Below are 18,760 nucleotides of genomic sequence, written 5' to 3'. Positions count from 1 at the left end.
TCTCTCTCTCTCTCTCTCTCTCTCTCTCTCTCTCTCTCTCTCTCTCTCTCTTAATTTTATTTTATTTTTATTTTATTTATTATTTCATAGAGAATAGAGGCATGCATTTGCAAAGTTAGCATTTTGTCAGAATTTCAACGTAATTGATAGAATTCCCTTCGCGAGTCAGAACTATCAGTTATAAATGAAATAAAAATTGTAAAAACGGGGCAATAACTATATGGAGGTAAGGAAAACTTTGACCGGAAGCATGAATCCATGCTGTGCACGAACGAATCGGGACTATCGATTTATATGGCGGGTAAAGCATTGATGATAATTTAAATGATGAGATGATTTTTACTAACGAAAATGATCAATTAGCTCGTCACTATCAAATCATAATTTTATATGAAAATTAATAGTATAGAAAGTAGGATGATATAAAAGAAATTAAAGTTTGAATACATACTTGTTATAATTTACTGATAAATAATCTGTTATTTTATTCTTAGATCAAGTCTAATTAAAAGTCTAATTAATCGAGATTAAAAAGGCGATTAAAATGTAACGTTGCGGATTTACAGTGGATTTAGAGATTGTTTCAAAATTGCTGAACGTCCGCATGAAATACGTTGGCTGCTTTTTGAATTCCGAATTCAACTATTCAAGGCTGATTCAATCGTTTTAGTAAACCAGGATTTCACGAGGAAAGCGTATTCAACGATATCATCGGATTCTAACCGGGACTATTGTTCTGTAGGAATCCAAACACCTGAATCGCGGCTTTTAGGTACAATCAGATCTAAATCTTGCACGCGAAATCGGCTAAGCGTTTAACCCATTTGCATCCGTACCAGTGTCTACGTTTAATATGATACAATCGCGGTCTGCGCACATTTGTAGCGCTGACTTACGTTGTCTTATTGACAACTTGACTTGCGGATTTGGCTGTTGGATGATCTCTGAAAGTGTAACAATTAGACGTTTATGAGATAAACTGACTTTACAATCCAACGAACGGAAATATTTCAAGAATGCTATTAATGCACGTAATTATTCACGAATCCACAATTTAATTGACCTAAAACAACCTTATAATTGCCACGATTGGTACGTTGTTCTCTATAGAGAGATTCTCGCGAAAATGCCACACAAACATTTCGGTCGGCAATTTGACGCGAGCAATATAGTCAATCTGTTCGTATTTACAAATGAGATGAGTTGTACATTAGCGGACAATGAATAATTTGCTGTCATTAATGGTTATATATTAATTGACATTTGCGGAGTAAAAGTGTTGCCAAATTATTGCTGATGGTAAAATAAATGTTTAATTTTTGTACGGTTAATCGAAAACGCAATAAGCATCATGTATTTAACAAGATAATAGGCAGTTTTTACGGTGCTTGCTATTTATGTGCAAATAGCTAATAAAAAATTTGAACGCGTAATGAGACTTCCGCTCTCGCTATCCTCCATTCTCTTTCTCTTTTTCTCTTTTTTTTTTGCACTATAAACGCTTTTTCCTCTCGAAAAAACTCATCCTGCTTTCACGTCGAGAATTAATGGTGGCGACGACTGTTGAATGGTGCCAAAGTTTATGAATTTTTTTGTAAATTCTCCTTCTATATATTTATTTTTTCAAATCTTTTTTTTTTTTAGAGAAGAACTTTTCCAAATATACATATATAATGTATATTATAATGTATATTATAAATTTGCGATAATTACAATACGTTGGTATAAATAGAATATGGTACTCATTAAAATTCTTATAAAGAAATAAAAATAGAAAAATAAATAAAGATACACATAGAATGAATCTTATCGATTATTTATTTTTTACAATTGCACCAGTCTTATTTGATAACGACTCGTGTTTGCATTGACAATGCAATTTAATGTACTTAAAAACACATGAATTTTTTTTCGAAAGGAGGAGTCTGAATTTAAAGCAAGCTTTTAACTTAATGACTGTATTAGATCTTTCTTCCTAATAGAATACAAATCTTAATCTCATCGTGAAAAACGAAAATATGTTCCGAGCATTCTATAAATTTTTTATCGAAATCGGAAAGATCTTACGTGCCGTGACTTTTTGTCATTTTTCTTTTTTTTATCACCTTGTGATGATCAATAGAAGCATTTGTTTTATATAATATAATAGCGATACGACAGAGATATGAGTTTTATGCGATCTTTCCCGAATGTATCTATACAATCTATTAAATAGGAGCAATCTATTAAATAGGATTTACATGAGATGTTTTGATTTGTTTTGCAGACTACTAATCTTAGACGCAGGGTGAATACTTTGTCACATCCATTGGCACCTCCTTATGGACGGCACAGTGATTATTATTACTCCAATATAGGTGATTATATTGTTTATTATTATTAGAGTAAAACCCCTATATTATGAGATAGGCGCTTAATATGAGATAGCGGTGTTTCTGCTAAACTAATAAACGTTATTTATATTCCATCATTTATTACTCTTGGATTGAAAATTATTTAATAGAAAATTCATTATTAGATCATGTTTATAGTCATTGTAAAACAAGATTTTAGAATTTGGATGTCTTTAAGTTTCATTAAGATAAGCATTTAAATAATAAATTTTGTTTATTATTTAATAAATAAATATTTAGCAATAAATTCTTCATATAGTGATAGAAAAAGGTCGTACTAATAGAAAAATACGAGATATGTTGAATTATCTAATTACAGAAGTTAGATTTGATGATTGTAAAACCATAAGACGTGGAAATCGTAATATGAGATACCCAGAGTATTTCTAATATGAAATAACCCTGTTATAGTGAAAATCGTTGCTAAAATATAAATGTTATTGTACAATAATAAAAAAGATAATCGGAATGAATGTCGAATGTTTATATCTGCGATGATTCCAGCTATCTGAAAAAGAGTTCTGAATATAATCTATTGCATGCTCATTTTTCACGCACGCTGGCTGTATTTGTTTGTATTTTAGAAACATTAAATAAAATTTTTTAACTGCAATACTAATATACTTTGCATTTTACTATCGATTTCTGGGGCATCTTATATTAGAAGCACAATTTTTTGATTTTGCGATTTGCTAATTTTTTCTTTAATTTTCAAAAAAATGAAATTTTATTTACATATATAATTATATATAAAATATAATTACACATATATATATATATATGTGTATGTATATATAAATGTTATATAATGTTATCTTAAAGCTTATTAAATTTCCTTTAAAATGATCTATTATTTTTTTAAATTCTATCTATAGACTTCTAGCATTTATCCAAATGAACTCAGTATCTCATAATAAGACCTTTTCCTCTACGTAATTATATTATTCAAATAAGAGAAATAATTCTATTTTGGCAAAAGATCTTATTGCTTGATAATGTTCATATACATACTTATGAAAGAGATTTACATTTGAATTCTGGTTGAAATAATATTTTTCACAATTAAGCTCTTCGCAATGTTTTAAGATGTTTATTAGCATCATTATTAAATTGATAAACAACATAATTTATAAAAATGAATAACAGAAGAGCTAAGAGTTAAATTTTTGCATTGCATTGTTTTTCCGTCTTGTCATCTTCGTAATTACATTCTTCTATTACATCGGTCGCAATTTATCCATAATGATAATAAAATTAATTGAACATGTAGAGTCATTCCGTAAAATTGTGCAAGCACACATTCTGTTATCATGTTTTTTCTACATGTTGAACTGATGCTGACTCTATATTTTCAATTAATTTTATTATCATTACGAAAAAAAATGCGACCGATGTAATAGAAGAATGTAACTACGAAGATAACGAGACGGAAAGCATTGCATTGTTGCGACTGAAAACAGATATGAAGAAATAGGTCTATCACTTTACGTAATTATAATTTGCAGAAATTGTATTTAATCGTTTTATGATTTTTATTAAATTTACGTTAATTTATCGACATCGAGGATGATCTGACAAATAAGTCGAAATGTATGTGTTTTAAAGAATTTAAATATATGAAAAATTTGACTCTTAACCCTTTTGTTATTCATTTTTGTTTATTATTATTGAACATAATTTATGATGTCATTTCTAGCTTTAGTTTATAATTGTGTTTCAAATCCGGTAAATCGAATTGGCGCGCAGTTTGTAGAACTGAAAAATGTATTTGCAAATTTGATTTGCAAATATGATAATATTCAATAATCAAAATCCGCTTTGATGCTTTGACTGAAAATAGGATTATTCCTTTGATTTATTTTAGTCTAAAGTTTCATTTATTATACATAATTATTATTGTATTAACTAATAGAGTAGTCAGTTTTGAAAGAAATTATTTACTTGACGTCTTTTCCGACAGATTTTTTTTTTTATATAATTTAACTATATATGTAACAAAAATTATATATTTTACTTATCCTTTTTATTCTATACATTACATTATATGTTACATGTTCAAATCCATTTCCGTAATTTTATCGAGCTTAGAATTCATTGCCCGGCTAATTTCTAGAAAATGATTAATTATTATTGCGAAATATACGCGACGAGATACAAAAATCTTTCAGTACATAGAAGTCAAGTCGAGCAAGCTTAATTTTCTGAATCCTTTTCCAGGATTACACATCCTGCCCTCAGACAAAATTAAGCTTTCTATCCCCTAGTAAAATTTATATAAGCGAGACGCAATATACATCGTTCTTTGAAAAAGCTTTTTTCGTTTTATTTTAGATCTAAGCAATCCGCCCTGTGAAGCAAGCAGTCTTCCAGCTTTGAGTCGTGTTGCCATTGACGCATATGATAATGAAACGAAATTATCACTGTAAGTATGATCTTCAATCCTTCTTCGTGCGTCTCATCAGCCATGCTCGTTTTCAATAATTAATTGTGACGTTAATAACGATTCAACTACTTACTACTTTACTACTTTCCTATAATATCTAAAAGAAATTACGAAAGTCATAGATTATTTGTAAAATTTTATATTCTATTATTTTCTTCTCGAAATATTTTTTCTTCTCTCCTTTTCTTAAAAGTGCATTACAAATTTATTAGTCTTATTTTAAATTTTTATCTAACAGATATCGAGTTTATTTAAATCCATTTGAAGATTGATTGTCAAAATGACAATTGTCAATCATTTTTTGTTCTTTCCTCTCTCGAATTTATGTATTTTGTGCATCTAAAAGAAAAGGAAAGATTATATCGATTGATTGTTCGCAACTACAGTTGATAAAAATTTGTTGTGATTCCTTTAGTGAACGGGAGAAAAAGAAAAACGTAAAACGTCCGTTGGCTTATACACGAATACTTGTTTCACGAGTGTTTCGATGGCGGGATAATAAATTACAGTTGAAAAGAAGGGCAGAAAGACAGAAGGAGGTCAATAAACCGCTGTCTGTGATAAATCACAGCAAGAACCAAAGAGCAGTGGCGATGGACTCGAAGAACGAAAATAACGAGAAGAAGTTGAAAGAATTCACATTAATTCTTTCCAAAACACACGAAATGTTTCATATATTGAATTGTATCACATATTTTACGATCCACGTTTCGTTTAGACCGGGTCCACATTTCGATTTTCGAGAATTTCTGTCACACAGATCTCATCGCATTGATTTGATAAAAAAAATTCCTTTGTTCGCACGTACGCGAAACTTTTAAAACTATTGCTCTCCTCTCCTCTTTTCGCCAACAACTCGTCGTTCGCGCAAAATGAATAGCTTTACTGGAAAAGTGTATGTTTCTGCACGTGCAACGGAATATCGAGATACAGGTTACGAGATCGTCGCTTGTATGTACATCGGTAAATCAAGTCCATCGCTCGCTGCAGCAATTTAGTTTGTTCTCTTTAGTTTGTAAAACAAAAGTCCAAATCGCGCGGCACAATGTTACATACTTGCCATTCGTTTCGACATTCTACTAATGCTTTAAGCCTAAAAGTAGGACAGCCAGCGATAATTTATTTTATGATTACAATGTACTCACTTTAAACGATCTATAATTTGCGGCCAAATTCAAGGTAAAGTTCTACTTAGAATTTTATGTGTCACACATAACACACATCCTAAATATAAATACGTATCCTAATGTGTTTTTCATGTTAAACTATTCATAATATTATAAATAGAATTTTGTTCTGAATTTGATCGCGAATTATAGTTCGTAAGTTTTAAGAAAGAAAAACATTCTAAATTTTAAAATATATGAAATACAATATATATATTGCAAATATTTATAATCATGATAATCCAAAATTTTCTAATAGTTCTAATGACTAATCAAATTATTTTGCATTTACACTTATATACAATTATATCCTTCTGAAATTCTCTGAAAAATTTATTTGTTTTTGTAACTGTAAAATAAATATCACTGTGTAAATAAAATATATATTACAATAATGCTAAAGTCTAATAAATAAAGTCTAATGAATAAAATTTAAATAAATAAACTTTTGCTTCGATAGTAATCTTTTTATCAATTATTAGACTTTATTCCCTAACATTGGAAATAAGCAAATGGAAACGGAACTATTTAAACAACGAAAAGAAGAAAAGATTTCGAGATTCATCAGTATTCTTCTTCTATTTTCCAACCAGCGCCTCACCTCGACTTTCAGTCATTATTCTTTGATATTCCACATGGGTACTCCACCGATACACCCGTATTTCACCGATCGTCGTATTTTGTGTCTGCTCCTGACATTTATTGCCACTAAAATTTAGAAAAAATATATCCTATAGAACAGAGCGATATAGAAAATCGATACTCACCGAACAACTCGATTAATCATGTTAGGTCTTCCTGCTAGTTTCTTATCGCAAAACTAATTTCACAAATACTGTTGCGACAGCTACAAGTATTTATGTTAGATAAGACAATTTTCTTGTTAGAACAATTATATTAATCTCCTAAATGAATTACATACTGCTGTTTATTTCTTTTAATTATAGAATTATCTCAGTTATCTACTTGACAGTATTTTTTTGAAGACCACAAAGAACATAGAAAGAAAGGAAAAGTGATGATTCAGCACTTTCTGAATAATGTAAAGAAACATGCATAGCTTATTTTTATATCAATTTCTCACGCATTGACGAGCAGACTGAAAACATCGTGACCAACATTTCCGTTCTATCTTTTGTGTTTCCTCTTTTTTCTCAACTTTTTTTTCTGAATTTCTGGTTTTACGCCTTTCTGCGAAGAAATAAAAGTAGCCATGAAAGGATAAGCTGTGGAATTTCGTCATGAAATTTCTACGAATGAAACATTCCTTCATCGTCCATCCTAAGACCAGAGCTATTATGATTCTCTGAGTTGGCGCTTTCCTTTGTGAGATGAAGACCTGACCTGATTAATTACTACAAACTGAGCAATGTTTGCAAGGACTGAATTAATCGCGACATTCGAGCCGGTATTCCATCAACGAGAATATTGCTACGGAAAAGTTGCGACGTAACTATTTGGTTTTTCTAGTAAACATCAAATCTCGGAAGGATATCTAGATATTACATATTTCTACATACAGCATTGAAAATTCATATAGGGAAAGTAAGCTTGCAGCAAAATAATAATCCCGATGGTAGAATACAACAAAATCAAAACTCATTTCACGATATTTATTAACAAAGAAAAATATTTTAAATTTGTGTAAATAATGCAAACAAAATGTGAGTCTCCGCGATTGTTGTAATGCATAAATTATATACTTATATTTATAAAACGACAAATATAAGCAATTAAAATATATTTGATAAATGAAATAGAAATAAAAAAGTTATTACGCAGAGATTTTACATTTTTATTTTTAACTTTTTTTATCAGTACATCTTTATTATTTACGAATTGTATTTATAAATATATCGCTATATCAATGTATAATTTACGCACTAACATTAACTATTCATGGAGGTTTACATAGGTATTTTATTTATATAGGATTTATTCTTGGAATCATAAATATTATTTTATTTTAATTTAGAATATTTTGAATCAAATTTTTATCTATTTAAATATAACTGTAATAATATATTTTACGCGTATCACTACGTCTGAAATTCAAATGTAAAGGTGCTATCTCTTGCGACGCAAGAGGTATTGAGGAATTTGTATCGGTTTTCTTTGAGGCTACAATAAGGAATGAAAATCCGAGGGTAACTTCGTTGGGGAGAGAAAAACGGGGAGATACTTGTCACTAGTGGCATCAAAATTCTAACAAAATCCGATATCACTTTCCAGAAATCGAGAATCTTTCTATGTTGAGATGAAGTATATTTCAAGTACACTTTTTACTCTGTTATTACGAGAGTATCATGCTATTTCCCAAGATGGTTTGCGGTTCACAAATGAATGCTATTTTCCTACGAAATAAAAAATGTAAAACAAATAATAATATAAATATTTAAATAAAATTAATAAATGTAATGAAAATTATTCTTAATGTAAATATTATTTGAACTTATACTCTCACGATTAAATCTGGAAAATTTGTTTGATTGTTATTGCTCGTATTTGTATTGATATTTCAAACTATATTAAATTACCTTTTTTATTCCTAAATCTGACATTAAGGCCAAAAGAAAGCTTATCCAACTAATTCAACGTATTTTTGTTTTATAGAAAAGAGCAACAGGTCAGGAACGGACCGGGGAATTTCAGATCCAGTGTCCGAAAATTATCTCCGCTAGGAAATTTTATCAAACAGCATTTGGTGAGTCCTTTTCTTTTATTTTTTCCGTCAAATTATTTAATTAATTAAATATATATATTTGTTCTATTAATTGAAAAGATGTTTTTTTAATAATAATTTGCTGCATATTACAATAAATAACTTCAATAATAAATAAATAATAATTTTAATAAACAATAATAAATTTCATTAAATTTATTGAAAAAAAAATTATTTTTTTCTCTATAAATATCTAATTAATATTTATGCTGCATATGCATGTTATATATATAGACATTGAGTAATGTAATTTTTTGTAAAATAATTTTTTGTGATATAAATTAAATTTACATACAAATATTTACATATTTATTATACGTTCAGGTTATATTTAAAGAAAAAACTTTATATCTATACAAATAATATATCATGATACTTGATATTTTTCTATCAAAATAAATCTGCTTTCAAATAATAATGTTGAATAAAGTCTGTTTATTATTCCAAATCATTCAGTGCAAGACTTAAAGGCTTTTACATGGAATTAACGCAATGCTCACATAAGCTTATTAACTATTATTATTATTATTATTATTATTATTATTATTATTATTATTATTATTATTATTATTATTATTTAATCATTTAATTCAAACAGATCAAATTTTTTAATTACCAAAGCTGACTTCGAATTTGATTGCGAAAACATTGTTCTTCTAATTGAAAATAATATTTATCTTAATTAAACTGTCATCGCGTCCACTGTCGTGATCCATTATCACAGTGATCCTTTGATCGACATTACAAAGATTAATTGATGATCTCATAAATAAAGGTCACTTCCTGTGATTTCGTGTCTTTTTACATTTATGCAAAATTCGAGTCTGCCTGCGAATCCGGACGAGATGTAAAAGTGTATGATTGAGTTGGTGTCCGGGAGATAAAGCGAAGATTTCACAGCTTTGGACTCAAAGCAATAGACGAGTACCACGAGATTTATTGCCAGCTATAGCGAGAGGAAGCAAGAAAGACTTCGGTAAAAGAGATGAAATAAGAATAAAAACCGTAGCATGAGAAAGTAGCGGCAATTCCCACGCAGTGACGTTCACCTACACGAAAAGAATGATTTACTGAAGTATCTAAAAATTTAGCTAGATACCGATCTGAAAATAATTTTGTCGAATCGTTAATTATGTAGAAATCTTAAGTATGATGAGCAATGCTACAAAAAACACATTTTCTAACAATCAGTGAGCAGTGAGTTCAACATTATTTTGTATAAAATTATTTTCATACTTTATCTAGCATTTATTGCTATCCACATCGTTTGTTTGCGATTCTTACAATTTACTATTATTGTTGAATATTTTATATTTAGAATATTTCATATTATATATTTCGTAATTTCATATTACATATTACATATTTCTCAAAATTTCCTTTTATCGATTTTAATGACAACGAATTATTACTCTCTAAATCTTTTTTGGAGTGAAATTTCACTCCGAAAGATTGAAAATTGAATCTTGAAAAAAAAGTAAAAATATTTTTTTTTTGAACAAAAGTGAGAAATTTTCACGACTTTTTTTTTCAAGAATGGCTCAATTTTTACTCCAAAAGATTCAGAGAGCATTTTAACAGATTTTAAGATAAATTGAAGCTTTGGAGAGTAGTTTCCACTATTACGGTATTAATACTCAAATATAAACGTTCTAATAAACTCTAAAAGAAATGTCGCTACTAAATTTAATGTTGAAATATCTCGGAAAAGGTTAATCATCTACGCCTAAAAAAGATAGAGGGGCAATTATATTCAAGGGAGAATACTTTAGAATTTTGTCAAGTTTTATTGAAATCAGTAAGGCCACTTTTGAGCCTCCCCTTGTTAATATCTTTCCTCAAAGGAATGCAAAGATTTACAGATTCTCGACTGTAGCTTCCCTTAAAGTTTTCAGTGCTCTCAAATTCACTACTACGCCTCTCTCGAGAATTTCCATCTGCCATCTCTCGTTTCTTGTCATTCCGGTCTTTCCCTTTCCTCTTTTACTCTCTTGCCCCCTAGAGTGTCCGGAGGGACGGATTCCTCGCGCTCTTGTAATAGAAGTGTCATCCGAAAATGTTTTCTATTCCCAGGCGCTGTAACCGAGTACCTCTCCTCCTGTGATTTTTATTGGCTTAGTAACTTCGCTATTCATCATCTGGCTTTTCCTTTTCGGTGTTAGCATTCCGACGCCATGCATTCGCTCGGATTATTGCGGTCCTCTGATGATGAAATTTGTTATCTTAGCTCGGAGTGAAAATTCAAAAAGCTCCCTCTAAAGATGATAAATATCTAGATTAGCGTTTTTCTACCTTTTCCAATTTACGATATATTAAATAACGAGCCAAATTTATTGAGGTACATTACTGAATATATATGTTCAGCGCTATAGTATAGGTTTCTTATGTAAACACTAACATATCATTTAGAATTATAGTACAAAAGTTTATTTCTGAAAATATTTTCCCAAAATATTTTTTTCAAAATATTTTTTACTTCACGTTATATTCGCTTTTTACTTATTCCTAAATTTTTTCACTTCTTTTTACCTTCTCTTCGCGGCACACATGGAAACCCTTTGCAGTACACCGGAAAAAAATTCTGACTTAGATAAATGATTTACTTTAAAAAAAATACTATTCTCTTTGAAGATATAGAATATTAAATTAAAGATTATAAAAAATTTCAATTTATTATGAGCATTCTGCACTTCTGTTCCGCGAAATGAGATATTTCATCACGTAATTTAAATCGAAATAGAAATTCTTCTTGGCGACGGAATAAAGCAAAAGAAAAATGATCGGTCAAAAGAGGAAATGACGATCGAAGGCTCAAATAATACGTCAATGAGCGGAACGCCGCGAAGAAAGGTCACTTTAGCTCTTACGTCAATTCCTCGCGGCAGATCGCGCATCGACCGTAACCACTGCGTGTCGGTAATGGCCTTTGCGTCGACCACGACCACTTGCGCGTCCGATCGCGACGCGACCGATACCACTGAACGCGATCGATCAGACTCGTACCGTGGTCGGTTTCCTCGGTCGGTCGTTAACGTTAAACCGAATCACCGTGGGCGGTACAGGAAAGAAAGAAGGATTTATCGTCTTATCCGTGACTTCGTCGTATCTTCTAATCCCTTCTAATAGCGGCATAAATTCGTGCAGTAAGCATTCTTAATGTCTTATCTCGCTAACGGTTTCGTTCATCTTTTTTTTCGTCGATCACGCGAGCGACTTACAGCAAAGACGTATTTCCTACCGTTCGATCATGATCATCGGTAAAGAATTAGAGTATAATTTTCATTCTTCTCTTTTTCTTTCCTCACCTTTTCGATTACGCTGTCGCTATTATTGGTTGCGTTCAAGATTCTCTAATATGATTGGTTTATATATTTATATCCAGTGAGAAACTAAGGACCAGTCATATTAAAGAATTTTACAATAGTTACAAAGCTGTGTTGAACATATTGTGATCAAAATTATTGAAAGCACAATTTTGTGAATACGCTGCGAATGAACAAAAATATATAACTTGCGTGTACAAATTCCTTTTATAACTGGTCGTTTAGGAGATCCTAACCGTGTGGTCATAAACGTTCGCTGAAATGTGCTTGCATAATGCTAAGTCATAACCATTGTGCTTGTGCTCGGCGACTTAGTTAAATGATGTTACAACGCCTGCTTTCTCAACTCATTCTAGATTGACAATTATTGCTCTATCTCCCGCACTTGCTGTCAACGTTGAAAAAGCGAAAAGTTAGTGATGGAGACAATCGTTTAAAGAGAATGTTTACAATACGCGTCTTTTTGCTAGGATTCATTTATATTATGCAGTATTCGCAAAATCACATCTATTTGGTTCACTGAAATCTCTCCCTGTCGTCGAGGCAGATGGCATTATCTAGTAACGAGACGTAATATGTCAAGAGATTTCTGTCTTCGCGCGACGTACATTCTTTATGAGAAAGCAATTATTTTTTAATCTCAACGAATTTTGATATTTATATAATTACAGATATGGATGATAATATTTAAAATGATTGTAAAATAAAACATTATTTTATTTAATTAGAAAAAAAATTTTAGATATTAAAAAGTTGTAATCACATTTTATAAGTTTAAAGAGGTCACAATTTAAAGTATTGAAAAATATTATAGATTGTTTTACGTTTGAGTATCTGTGTAAAAAATTTGAGCACAATTCTCTTATTAATAAGATTGTATTAGAATTTCTCTCTCTCTCACTTTGAGATACTTTTGGAATTGTCTTAAAAGCATATTAAAATAAAGCTTGCTTAATAAATGTAGAAATACAAAAGCGTCTAATGTTTTAGCTGTACAGTTGAGCTATCAGCTGAAAGTTGAGTTATTTAATGTTTTGTTTGCTTTGATTCTCATGTAAAATCGCAATTTGTACTTATTGGCAAATTTGAAGAAGTAGCATTATGAATTAAATCAAATTTATTACATATACGATTAAAATTCTAATAAATATTCGTATAAAAATTTATTTGAATTCACTTATTCTTTAAAAAATTATTTATAAAATTATAGCAAAATATAGTAATTACGCTGTATAAATTATTAAAAATCAAATAATTGTTATTTTGTTTTTTTTTGTGTAGTTAGTTTCAGAGTCTATTAACGACACAATTCTTTTATTGATATTAGCTAATATTCGTTTTTTGACTCATTTTTTTATTAAATTTTATTAAATTTTAGCTGATACTATATAGTCAAAATATTATAGACGCTCTTGTATTTCTGCATTTATTAAACGAGCTTTATTTTAATACGCTTTTAATTTAAGACAAATCCAAAGATAAGTGAGAATGACAGAAATTCTAGTACATTTTATAGAGGCAACTGTATATTTTACCCGTTATTGTTACACGCGATACAGACATTTGCAACATTATTGTCATAATTATATAATTTCGATAAGTAACAGATGCTCGATTCGTGGTCACCGTGAGCTTTCTTTCGTGATCATTTTTCGCTCGGTCGTTATCATTCGAAGATACTTGCTCCGGGATCGAATTGCAAGCGTAGGCGAACCCACGCAGAAATATCTTGAAAGTTATGCAGTGCAGGATTTCTCGATGAACGCACAAATAAAAAAAAGAATAAATTTGATGAAAGACATATTTATGTTTATGTATATGTTACAATTAAAGTGTTAATTTTAGTAAATGTGTACATTGACTACAAAGACTACTACAGTAAATATTATATATACTTTCATTGAGTTAACACTTGAATTGTGATATACAAAAAAATTATTTTCCAAAAAACATGAAATTTTAATTTTAGTTATTTTTACAAATATGATATATTTTACATATATGATTATTTTATTATTTGATGGATCTTAAACGCTTGTATGATTCTGTGTGAATTTATATACTACATATATATTCAAAATCATACACATAGAACATACAAACATTTAAAATCCAGCTAGATCGTTTAAGGCATTGAGTTCTATTGTTTGATTTCTATTGTTGTGTTATTACATATACGTTCCTATAATCTGTTTTGTAATTGTTTATTATTTAAAATTTATTGTTTATTTTTAATATTTATATTTATATTTAACTAATTTTTTGTTAAATTTACTTTTTTAACTTTTTATTCAATAATTAGAAATATTTTTTTATAATGTTGCACAAACATCTGTAATTTAATACAAAAGTATTGCATTTTAGTAATATCATGAATAAAAGACATTTTATCTAAAACATAAATAAGATGTTCTATTTTTAAATATAAATAATGACGTCCAATAAACGCATCATCTTAAAAGACGTAAAATTTTCTGCATCACAAACCGAATTAATAATATCTATCGTATAGCAGCTTATAATATTTTAAAAGATTTACAGCAATATGAAATATTCAAATAATCGAATAAAAAACGAATAATAAAATCTTGAGGACTTTAGAGAATTTAGAATATTCTTCCTTTATAAAATCTTTATTAATCTAGGCCATTGTGCGAAGGAGCAATGTAAAATTTATGATTATTGGCATGAGCACGAACTTTCCTTAGGGAAATGGCTCCTCTCTTTCGTTCGATCATAAAGAAATTTTGCATTGGGTGACGAGTTTCACATTCAATCTGACTTTATAGAAACTCGAGAGACTTCTGTGATAAGTTACAATAGCATCGTAACTTATTATCTGGAATACCTAGCGTATGATTATTTTAATTAAACGCATCCCAGGTTAGAAAAATATTTTCCTTTATTTTGTTAAGCTTAACAATTTAATGCAGCAAGCGATATTCACGCGAGAACTGTAGATAGAGAAATGTAGATAACTCGGAATAAAAAGCAATGTCGGTAAGAATAACAGTTTTTTTTTCTGTTTCTATATCTTCTATTTTTTTCTATGTGAAAAATATTTATATCAATTTGTTTATGCATTGTTATTCTTTGAATATTGATTTAACTGTAAGACTAGATCGATGCATTTTAAAAGCATTCATAGATATTATTTTTACTGTTGAATAATCAACAAATACATAGACAAAGTAAAACTTTTGCGTAACTTTCCACCACTTCTATTTTGACGTTTTCACGTTCATCTCTTTATGCAAACTTTAACACGCAAAGTGAGATTACATGCAGCCGGTCACTCGAATCAAGTTGCCATTCAAGCGTGGTAGAACATAATTGTGTTTTGCGCTTTGCCAGGGCATGTATTTATAATACTTGCCAATACGCAATAAAAGCGAATATGTATTTCCTCCCGCAAAATCGCTCCAGTTGAGCAAGGATATCGAACACGATTTATTGAGACATAAGAGGATAAAAATATATATACAACATATATAATCTGATTAAATATATTCGATCCAAAATCGCATGATTTTATTGCTTTTCGTACTCGTTAAATTGATAAAGAAATTGCAAAGGAAGATAACACTTTAGGGCTAAAATTTAGGAAAACAGTATCTTCTATCTATCTTTATATTATTGTATTATGATTTGTTTTAAATTTGAATACAAGATTTAAAATGATCAAAAATCTGAGGAATTTTATGAGAACGCAACTTTTTTACATAATAATTTTGTAGCAAATATTTCTTTCAATGAACAAATGGTAAATGTGAACGAAAAGTTCTTTCTATATATTCAGAATGAAATGTTTTGCATTAATAATGTTATATTCATTCGCGAAATTAATTATTGAAAAAGTATTTAAGGATTGTATTATTAAAAAATATCAGTATCTCATTTATTTTAACATTCAGATAATTATCCCGATTGAGCTTGCTTTTGATTTCTTTTGCAAAAATTGCGGTTGAAGCCCTATCAGCTTTACTGTCGTATTATCGTACTTGTCAAGCACAGACAAAGGATTACAACGCGTATATGTTCCTAGCGTACCACCATGGTAACGAGAATGGATTATACGAACCGTAGACGGATAAGAGCGATACTGGTCGATGTTAACCAAAGCCACCGGTGCTTTGATGTAAAATTGAGATAGTAAGAGAAACGCGCCAGAACTGTAATGTTACATGACACGGTGTAGCATTACATTTTACAAAACGCAGTATCCTCCGATAATTCCTTCGACAAACGATTTTACTTTACCTCGTGTTTTTACTGTAATGCGGAAAGCGGAAAAATGGGATGAAAGGAATAATACATGAGATTTTTCTATGAAAGAGATAGACATCGATGAATTTATTAATTTTTTAGGCTACATATATTATAAAGCTATTCTTTTTTAATGATATTTGAATGAACACGCATTGTTCCACAATCGCGCGTTTTAATTGCCCTCTACAAAATAAATGAAATATTCTCTAGGAAAAGTCTTGCTTCGTGCGATAAATGTTTTGTCATATCGTGAGTTACGTGTAAAAGTGGATTGCAATTGAAACTGTAGAGGAAGCACTTTATTTTTGAAATATTGGGAAAAAGGTTATTGGGATGAGGCCAAAAGTAATACAAGTTGGAGGACATTGATTCAAAGCAAGTTTTTTTCACATAACTCGAGAAAGATTTTGTCTGTACTGTATTGCAAAATTTCCAATAAATTTTATCTACATTTGGAGCAAGATTTCATGTAATTCGAGAAAGATTTAATCTGTATTGCAAAATTGCTAATAGTTCTTGTCTGCTAATTTATATATTGATATTGATGGAAACCATACGCTCTTTGACAGAACAAAGAATATAACAGAATTGTCACAAAACTGGAAATCAGGAAATCAGAGAATTGGAAAAGATTAGAGAAATCAGAAAATTTTGCAAAATTTTACGGAAAATAAAAATTCTTAATTTTAAAGAAATATAATAAACATACATCATACATAATTTTGAATTATTACCGACTTAACAAATAAAAATGCAAGCAGTGTCAGCAATAATAATTTACATTATTGATTTCTCAATAAAATATTTGACAAATCAGGACAAAAATATCAAAAATTTTTTTATATTATTAAAAGTTAGAGAAAATTAAAAAATTTTATGTTCATAAATCAGGAAAAAATTGTGAAATTTTAGGATGAAGAATTTATGATTCCATATAAAAACATTAATTGTAAATATATATATATATATATATATGAAAGAAAAAGGAACTATGATAAACAGATAGATGTCATTTCTGTTGAAGTCTTTCTATTGAAGAGCTTTATTTCGATTTCCAAAAGACCTATATAAATTCTAGCGTTAGATAATAAGAGATACGCGCGATGCGTTCACGCGGGGTAGCCGTGGCGCGTTGTCCTTGGCGATCGGCTTGCACTCACTCATGAGAACGAGGGGGTGAATTTCCAGCGACGCTCGCGCATCCCCTTGCCGTGGAGCCGACCGGCCGGCGGGGTAGGTGGCTGTGTTCGAAATATCGGCCGAGGAGAACCGCGCTCTCCTATCGAGTTCTCCCTTCAGTGCGACGCGCGACCTAACACCGGCAAGACCGACGCCGCCCTCGCCCTCGTGTGAAGCTGAATAAGATCTGCGGATCAGCTGAAACGAGAAAAAGCTTGAAATTGAAAATCTCCACGGGATGATCACATGGTCGTCGAGTGAGTTGTAGAATTGAGGAAAGATTGTGCGAGCGATATTTCAGAAAAGCCCATCTTGTTGAGAAAGAAGATAAAGGGAGTGAAAGAGTCAATAGAGGGGGAGGGGAGGAAATTTCAGCAGAAATTCTGAGAAAATTTACTTAGAATTTTCTTAGTCGAAAATTATCAAGCAATTCATTTAATTTCGATTTATAAAATATGACAGAATAATTTCGGTGTATATAACAAATAACATAAGAAATCGACTGTATGGAAGAAAAGTCAATAAAGGAAATAAAATTATAGAACAAATAATATGCGAGTATAATTCGCGACATATGGAAATGCGTACGCTGTTTGGAATAAGAATTGAATAGCTTGGAAAAGCGAATTCTAAGAAGGAAGTCCCATTGCGAGAGAAAATTACTGGACAAAACGGAAACGCTCCACTGCCAGAATGTCATCGTCGACGAAAATCGAAGGTAAATTCTCGTTTATGTTTGCGTGAGCGCGCCTGATTCACTGTACTGAAAATCAAGTCTCCTATTCAGCAGGGAAGATATTGATTAAAACAATTTGATGATTATTGAAAAACCGCATCATGTTGCACGCCATATATATATATATATCGAAATATTATAAAGGTTTCAAATTAATGAAATGGAGATGATAGGTGGCAAAAAAAAATTTTAATTGTATCTCTCCAAATTCTCAAAAAATTGTATACTCGCTGTTAATTTCAAAATATCATTTTTATACAATTTTGGCAGAAACTTTTTAAAAAACCTTGACTATGTCTAAACTTTTAATTGAATATTGATATAAATATTTGTCTACATAGGCTTTATATTTATAATGTTTTTATAGGCAATATTTTTAATGAAAAGTTATCATTTATCGTATCGTTTTATAGCAAATACGCATTCACAAATAATTAGTGCGATCATCACATAGCTATTAGAATCTAATAATGTTATTTACTGAGTCAGTAAAAGTTACAATTATTAGTATGTTATTTATAGATTGTCT

General features: G+C 30.1%; 1 protein-coding gene across 1 annotated transcript in view; it reads left to right on the top strand.

The window, feature by feature from the left end:
* The window catches only part of LOC105619062 (pleckstrin homology domain-containing family G member 5-like), a 105,908-nt gene that overhangs the window by 2,679 nt on the left and 84,469 nt on the right, over nt 1–18,760 (top strand). Inside the window, exons 3-5 of the mRNA XM_012200594.1 lie at nt 2,267–2,357; nt 4,725–4,806; nt 8,601–8,706. Of these exons, the coding sequence (XP_012055984.1) occupies nt 2,267–2,357; nt 4,725–4,806; nt 8,601–8,706 (279 nt within the window). The remainder of the gene's footprint in view (nt 1–2,266; nt 2,358–4,724; nt 4,807–8,600; nt 8,707–18,760) is intronic.

The sequence above is a fragment of the Atta cephalotes genome, assembly GCF_000143395.1.
Source record: "Atta cephalotes unplaced genomic scaffold scaffold00001, whole genome shotgun sequence".
NCBI lineage: Eukaryota > Metazoa > Arthropoda > Insecta > Hymenoptera > Formicidae > Atta > Atta cephalotes.
The sequence above is the reverse complement of the archived record's forward strand: the minus strand, read 5'-3'. Positions and strand labels throughout refer to the sequence as shown.